Source organism: Poecilia reticulata, linkage group LG17, assembly GCF_000633615.1.
Source record: "Poecilia reticulata strain Guanapo linkage group LG17, Guppy_female_1.0+MT, whole genome shotgun sequence".
NCBI lineage: Eukaryota > Metazoa > Chordata > Actinopteri > Cyprinodontiformes > Poeciliidae > Poecilia > Poecilia reticulata.
Genome location: NC_024347.1, coordinates 25179838 through 25188481, shown reverse-complemented (window position 1 = coordinate 25188481; position 8644 = coordinate 25179838). Strand labels below are relative to the sequence as shown.

The window sequence follows — 8644 nt, the reverse complement described above, 5'->3', positions numbered from 1 at the left end:
AAAAAAAAAAAAAAAGATTTTTACACAAAAAGAAGCAATTAAGAAGTAGGCCATGACAACACTGGCATCTGAAAATGATTGTCCCTGATGTACAATGGGACCAAGTGTGCAAATGGGTATATTAAGCTCTGGGAAACTATCAGAATAAATTCATGTGAGCTGGCCACAACACTGTGATACAGACAGACAGATGGACGTTTTTTTTTTTTTTTTTTCTCTATAAACTTTTTCAATGATGGTTTTTCTCCCACCTTCTTAAAAATTCCCTCTTTTTATTGTTAAGTCAGATTTTTTCAATCTGAATCCAGACCTTTTATATGAACTATCGTTTGGTTTGAATCCGTAAGTGGATTAAGGACGTCTTTCTAAGCGACCAATAACTGGTTAACTTGAGTATGTGATGAGTGTAAAGCATGTGGCTAATTAAATAAAAAGGTCTGCTGAATGGATGGAAGAATGTACCGAGAGATCAAAGCTGATGTACAGTTTATATTAAAAACATATTTTTAGCAGGTGTGATCAGATTCAGGATAAGAGATCGGTTTTATATGATTTTTAACTTGAATTGAAAACTCAGTTTTTCCTTTTTTGCCTTTTTTTTGTCATTAATTTGGGGAATCCTAAAACAACATTTTGATAATTTACATAGATTTTTTTTTTCTAATTATCTTTTTTAAAAAGAACAATTTCTATGAATGAACTTTAAACTGTGCAATTAGGGAAAAATGATCTGATTTAATTTGTCAAATTTKCTTGTTGGATGGACAACTCCACTAATAAACTTATTTTTTCTTTTTTGACTTTGAGTTGCTCACAGTTAAATATCAATTTCAGGAAGCTAATTAATTAGCAACATACAGGGAAGACTTTTGGTAAATGTGTAAAAAAGGCCTTTCAAATAAGTTTAGCTCTTATTTGTCTTATTTAATATATATTTCTAGTTGCTGTTGAATTTTTAATTGGCAATTTATGACATCCTACGTGGGGCGGATTCAGGAATTTACATTTTGTGGCTCCCCTAAATATACCTAACAAATGTATTTAATTTTAAAAGTCACAAAAGAAATACTTTTTAAATTGATCAAAATGTTGAATGTTTTGGCTTCATCTCATAAATTCCTGTTTGGTTTTTTGCGGCATATGACTTTACATTATTAATAAACTCTCTTCAAAATGGGAAGAGAGTTTAATTAACTGAACATGCCAGTTGATTAAGGCACAAATTGGTTACAGTAAGTCACATGTATACTCTTAGCAACGTCTACAGTCAAAGCAAAGTTTAAAATAACCRAAACTGATGCAGGTTTATCATTCCACTCCCACACAGCGAGGAGGATGGGAACGGAGGTGAAAAAATGGAAATCTTCAAATTCAACTGTTGAACTGAAAATGTGGTAYTCCCAAGTAAAAGATGAACTTAGTTTGAACTTTTTTTTTTTACACATATGTGACGGGGTTCTGTACTTGAGTATGTGACATTTACCTCCACTTTCACACTCATAACCTAATCTAATAAAACTCAGATAACACAAGCACATAACGGAGACTATGGCTGAGCCATGGCTTAGTTCTTTAATAAATAATAAAAATGTCAAAATATGTTTAAGTTCTCACAGGTACAGAATCCTTGAAAGTATGAGAAATTAGACAATATTGAAGATGTGAATTTTTTTTTTCTTTTTTCTKTCTGTGCATCATTCATGTAAGAGATTGTCCCTTAAGAATGAGACCTGATCTAGTGTGGGTACACATGATGAAAGTTATGAGAATGTTAACTAATGATTTTGTACAGAATAAAAATAAAATGATAAACTAAATGTTACATGTAGCTTTCATGTGTTTAACATCCACTAAAAAAATCAGAAAGTGTCTCATTTCACTTGGTCAGTGAATAGAATATATTTGATCAAGTTACGGCTATTTRACAAGAAGAAAACTTKAAGGAGTCGGATAAATATTGTCTACAGCTGTAGTGTCTTCGGATATCAACACGAAGATGTTTACTGCTATAAAGTGCTGAAAATAAAGAAGACGGAGCAGTGTTACGCATCTTCAATCCTGTTGGGGAAACAAAACGTACTGTAAGCAACAGAGCTCTAATGTCAAGAGTTTATGGTTTATATTGTGTCAAAGAAGTGGACCACATTGCTAAATCTSAGCCGTTAAGCGAGACTCACYTGACCATCTCCTTGTACTTGTCCAGAGCCTCCTGGGCCACGTACTGGATGAAAGCTGGATCGTGCAGCTCCAGCTCCCCGGGGATGTTGAGTGTGAGTGGGGGAGAGTTCAGGACGTTTACTTCCACCTTAGTCTCAGTGGCAGACATGTTCTGCTCTTCATGGCTCTCTGGTGCCACCTAGAGAAAAGAAAAGGTAATTGCATTTTCTCTTGCACACACAGATGCATCCCCTTTTTTAATTTAGGATATCAATAAAAATGTTTCTGTAATAAATTCGGAACAGAAACGCATTCTGATGAAGCTGGTAATCCTCAGCCTGTGATTTCAGCTCTATGAAGCCGAATCATCCCGCAATGCCTTAATCATCAGCATTCTGTTAAATGCTGATGATTAAGGTTAATAGCTAMTGAAAATAATATTCATCTCGGAGAATTTAAATATTACATAAGACTAATGAGAACAGAGGATCTGAAAGGAGATRTTGATTTACACTTTAACTTTTGCACATGTTACTACAGCAGGGAGACGGTCGGATTGTGGGTCTGCTGAGATGTTGAGAAAACTTTTGCTGCTCTGCGTTGTTGGCTCTGATGTTCAATTTCCCTTTTTACAAGACTTCATAGATTCTCTGTGGGARACGGCATAAAATGTAMGATTCCCTGATTGATGGTTGCACTTTCTTTGGACGTGTTGCARCATAGTGAACCAACACCAGCTGATGACTTGCTGCCCTAAAGTGTGGACACTGAGCATAGAGCAGCTTGGATTCTGCACTCCTTTTTTCTTAACTCAAGTGAGATGCTTCTTGTGGAATGCCACTGGAAATGCAGCAGTTGTAGCAAATGATTTAGATACAATGACTCTTACAACTTTGTAGAAAACATCTAATGAATTCAGCAGCACATATTAAAATTGCTTAGGGTACAAYCAAAGCTTCAAAGAATGCAGGGTATAAATTTGTAGGAGTTGTTAAAGAGTTAGCRTGTCTGTTATTCCTGATATGCGTGCACCTTTGTCCACCACAGGTTCTTCTTCCACTAAACGTTTTGTCATGTTTGAATGCAGCACTCTGGGAGCAGCTAACTTCTTTTCCAATGAGCTTCCGGMTGATGTCTGTGATTGTTTTGTCTTCCCTATGGTTTTCAGATTTTTACCTGTTAAATTGAATTGCTGAAATAAATTCACTTATGAAATATGGAGACTCATGTGCAGAAAACTTGATTCAGTACATGTTCACAGCTTATTCAATTATACCTTTGCCYCCTCTGATCTGTTTGCGTGCTTCTGTCAACCCTRCCTACTCACCATTGTGATGCGGAAAACATTTTGAGGAGTGCTGCTGTTGCTCACAGCCTGAGCCACCCAGCTGAACTCGGCCGCCATGTTGGTCAGCCACTTGACCGTCTCATCGGTGTGATGCTGGACAATGGACAAGATCTCATCGTATTGCTGTTTGGAGACATCCAGCAGCTGGGAGATTTCATCCAGCTCCACATGCAGTTCCCGAACACTGGGGCACTCTGTGGTGAAAAGARAGCCTRAGCTGTGGTGTGTAAAGGACAAAAATAAAACATTTTGAGTGAAGAGGCGATTCACCTGTGAGCAGAGCTCCYTGGCAGGCCTCACATTTGTTCTGAAGCTGCCAGCACTCTGATGTTTGCCTGCGGAGGTCTTTGCACAGCTTYCTGTTCTGCAGGAAGCGAGGGAAGCTTTTTATCTCTGGAAAAAAAGMGAAAAACRTGTAKATAATTACATCCACACAACTCTGGTCCAATGCCACTGGCAGCGTGAAAAGACCTGAGTTACCTCTCTTAGTCTCCTCCCCCACAGTCTGATGGATATCATCAAACACCTGGGTAACCACAGCTCCAAACTCCTCCACCACGCTCTTTCCGAAGTCAAAGAACGACTCCAGCACCTCCTCCAGCCCAACGCCCTGCAGGAAGCCGGAGTCGCGCCCAGGGTAGTATGGATCGGGAGCGTTTTCCTCTGACAGTTCATTGGTGGTGTTCAGGAAAGCCTTCTGAAGGACTCCGTCAAGCCTGCTGCTYATCCTGGAGACCAAGGCGATGCTGCAGTTCACCAGGGTCCCCACCTTGCTCATCACTCGCTTGAAAGAATTCTCAATCTGAGCTACATCTGGTTCCGATTCGTCAGCACTTTGGTTCACCAAGATGTCTCCTGCCTCCAGAGGGCGCTCTCTTGGACCAAAGCGTCTGGAGACTCTTTGGAAAAAGGTTTCCACCTGCAACACATGAACGTTATGACGGTTGGAGTATTTGACTGCTTTCCTCCCTTGTAGCTTTAGGCTTGGGGGCGGTGAGATGATTGCCAGGGGTTATGGAGAGATTATCTACTGGGAAAGAAGGCAGTTATCTGAAAGTGGTAAAAAAAAAATTATGGCACGCTGCTAACCCAACATGAAATAATCGTCCACCTAAACATAGACACCAGGCAAAGAGAGCATTGTATTAGCATCCAAGGCCTCTTTGTTTACAAAATTTTATATATCATGTAATAAAAATCGTAAGATGCATTGAAGCTTGTGGTTGCAATGTGGCTACATAAAAAGACAGAATTTCAGTTAAAATCTGAATTCATTGAAACTGTGTTTTGTGGTTGTTTAATGTCTCATGTCGTCTGTGGGGTAAATGATGAAATTATTGGTTGTCTGTCTCCACTGTCGCATTGTTTTATGATCTGTTTATGAATTGGATTCAACATAAGGAAGATTAGCTTGTATATATTATTTCTTCACTGTAGGACACTGTAGTTGCACCTTTCAGGCCTTTATAGAACAAAGAAAACAACTTATGAGGTAAACTAAGTTCTCCGATTTTGCTCGGCAGGAGGGCTAGTCATAAATGGAAACTTATGATTATAAAAGAGCTTGTATTGTCATGCTGCAGGGTTTTTAAGTAAGCGATTACTAGCTGTTCACCTTTGTGCCAAATCTAGAAGGTCTCAACCCAACTTCTTTTTGATTCTTCTTTTTTTTCACATTGTAAGAAGAAGGTTTTCATACCTTACTGCGGAAAGAAGAAAAGCCCCTGCGGCATGTGGAGGTGTAGAAGGTTTTACATGCGTCCTCCAGACAGGGTCTGCATTCCTCCCACTCTGACTGCAGGGAGTCTTTGCACTGCTCCTCTGCCTCCTCCAGCTTCTCACTCACATCCTTTGCTAGCTGGGCTGCCCCCTGGTGGGAGAAGTGAGAGCTTGTAACATTTTTTATTTTTTTTTCCGTGTTTGAATCTTTTTTTTTTTCTTYTTTTTTTTTTCCCGGTTTATGTCAGGCAAGTTCTCTCGCCTTCTTCTTGTCGCCGCTGTGCTTCAGAGAGTTCATGAGGTGCTCATGCTTCTGCTCATTCCTCCACATCACCTCCCTCATCTGCTTCACGCCGTACAGCGCTCTCTTCATCTCCTCATTCACAAGCTTCTCGCCATCCTCTGACAGCTCTGAGACAAAATAAATAAATAAATAAATAAAATGAACACGTTGCAAAATGTCCTTTTCTCATACTTGCAACAATTGGAAACATGTGAACCGATTTTGAAGGAATATTTGGAACGTATTAAGTCTTTCTTTGTCTGGATGGAAASGGGAATAGGAAAAGATTCTGACTTGCCAACTTACGTTTTAAGATGTCCTCTGAGAAGACATCAATTTGGTCAGCATCGGCAAAACTAAGGAYGCATGATGCAGCGACGAGAGCAGTCAAACTGAGGAGGAACTTCATTCTTAGTGGCGATTTGTGATGTGATTCAGATCAGTCTGAAACAGAAAAAATACGTTTTTTTATTCATTTGTTTTGTAAAACAACTTTGCATGTCAGATTGTTTTTTTTTTTTACAAATACAAACCAGGAAATACTCCTCTACTATGACACCCATTAATAAAAYACACTGCAACTAACTGATGTGCGATGCCACCTTTATGAGTAAATGGAATCCACTTATTTAATCTCAGTATGAATCCGGCTGTTTTGCAAAGGTCTAAAAGGTTTGTTAGAAAACATTACACGACGCATTATTAAGAACAATGAGCAGACAAGTCAGGAAAAAATGTTCTGGAGAAGTTTAAATAAGTGTTGGGTAATAAAACAACATTAGATGGAGTTAAATCCAGGGCAATCCTGGAGGAAAAAATTTTTTCGATGCTGCTAAGGAGTCGAGTCAGGTGGAGGTTGACCCTCCAGCAGGGCACCAACACTAATTACACAGAGTATTACATTTTATAAAGAATGGCTTAGATGAAAACATGTTTATGTGTTAGACTGGTTGAGTAAAATTCCAGACAAAATCCAATTGAGTATACAGTATGTCCCGAGACTTGAAAACTGATAATCACAGATGTTCTCCATCTTTTGCAACAAGAAAGAGGAAAAAACACATGCAAACTTAGAGATAAAATACTTTCATCTGCAACTTGAGTAAAATATGCTCTTTAAGAAGAATTGACTCATAAAGGTTGAATAGAAATGCAGGTTGTTTGTTAAAATATATGTCCCCCTTTTAGTTTACAAATATCCATTAATTAGKGTCACCTAAAATCCTAATARCATACAGTGAACTTTATGGTTATCTATCCATTGTTTAAACTGCAGGGTTGCAGGTTGGTGCCCATCTCCAGCAGTCATTGGGTGAGAGATGGGGGACGTCCTGGACTGGTCTTTGTGGTTTTAGCATTACAAAATGTGGAGAGAAAAAAATCTAGAGGTGTTAACACTTTTGCCACTTGTTTTAAATGTGATCGAGGTAATAGGGTTTTAACTTGACTGTGATTTAACGGCAGAGACACTTATCAAATCCACCACTAGGTGGTGCTACACATTTGTTCACAAAGTATAGTTACTTGGAAATTCTTTTCTTAGTCCTGTTTATAGTTTTCAAGAACAAAAATATTAAGTAATTTATTGGTAATAAATTAATACTTCTGATGGCAAGAAAGAAAAATACCCAGACTTTCTTACATTTGTATATTAAAGTCCCAGTTATAAGTTATATGTTTGAAAGATTTAAAAGRTTACATGTTGTTGCTATTTGTAGCACTTTAAACAAACTGAAAGTCTGTTTTTCACTGCATTTCATTTGTTCTATAACCATATTTCTTCTTTTGTCTTTCACATCTGACTGTAGTTTTTAGTCTAAGCCATACCRCAGAGAGGCCAASMGAAGTGTGTGAGCCCTGAATAAATTACATTGTTGGGTTCATCTCAGCAGGAAAACGGTGTTTACGTCAGCGACGGTCTGCTGTTCCAGGAGACYGAGCTCCAGCAAGTCACGAAAATATACAGAAAAYAAGCAGAAAAATTTAATATCTAAGCAAATTTTGAATTGTCYTCTTGCTAATTTTGATACAGCAGCTGAACTCCCATGTCTGCTTTGCTTTGTCCCCAGTTATAATTTGGAGTTACACAATATGGCAACCAATGAGGATTTACTWGAAATGGAGATGTACCCATTTGAGGCCAGGGTTTAAACYGGTTATAAAAGCTGCTTGTTTAAATCCTGCTCCCATCAAATTTAACCTTTATTTATAAACTTCATAAAGTATTGTGAAAAGATGGCTAAAKCATAACATTTAAAGATGGAGCCAAATATTTTAACATTTTCAAATGACAAAAAAATACGCCTAAAAATCTTAGAGGTAAGGAAGATATTTCACTGTAAAGGAGAAGGTAAATGAACTAATTCTTTCAAATTAGTTCGGATGTACTGAAATCTCACTGAGGGAATAGGAAGTACAAGTAAAATTTACATCAGACTGAAAGATTTGGACTAAAAAAGATTGGTCCATCAGAACCAAAACGACTCACCAGCAGACGACTGAAGCTCTTTCTCCTTCAAATACAAAGTATTTTGTGCGAACAGAAGTGTTTGTGTTATCTTGACCTGCTCAGGTCTATTTGTGCTCGTCCTACGTGAACTTTATCCTCTTACCGTCTTTGCTTGAGGTTGATGCCCGTTAATCCCCACCGCTGGGCATGCTCAGAGGAAGGGTTTGCGTAAGTGGTCATATCAAAGGAGCTGCTTGTTGCTCACAAAACTAATTAGTTTTCTGGTCATTTGCAATGAGCATCTAGTGGCTGGAAATAGTTTTAGTTACCAAAAAATAATAAAAGATGGTTGATTGCTAAACATGTGCAGCGCTTCTCTGGCATCGGCTCTTAAATCATCTGTCAGTGGGAATCGTCGAGGTCTTGGTCCTGACAATACAAACGCATTCAGAAGCTGTTTCATCACAGTGAGCTCGTCTCTATTGTTTTAGTTATTGTGGTGTTTGATGATTAATTTGTTTGGGTAAAGGAAACATTTCTAAATGAGGAAGAAATTAGATCAACAAGATGATTTTGATTTAAGATCCCGACTGATTTTCACTGCAAGGATATGAGGACAACAACCCAAAACATACAGCCAGACTTTCGTGGAAATGCTTTGGACTGACAAACATCCTGATCAAAGCCC

General features: G+C 38.3%; 1 protein-coding gene across 1 annotated transcript; it reads right to left on the bottom strand.

Moving 5' to 3' along the window:
- Nucleotides 1-1444: 1444 nt before the first annotated feature.
- Nucleotides 1445-8110, bottom strand: clul1 (clusterin-like 1 (retinal)). Its single transcript, XM_008434484.1, has 9 exons — nt 7996-8110; nt 5814-5951; nt 5487-5635; nt 5205-5375; nt 3986-4424; nt 3776-3898; nt 3485-3699; nt 2178-2356; nt 1445-2058 (listed from the first exon to the last, which is right to left on the bottom strand). The coding sequence occupies exons 2-9, from the start codon at nt 5914-5916 to the stop codon at nt 2043-2045; spliced, it is 1395 nt and encodes a 464-aa protein (XP_008432706.1). The 5' UTR covers nt 5917-5951; nt 7996-8110; the 3' UTR covers nt 1445-2042.
- Nucleotides 8111-8644: the final 534 nt, after the last annotated feature.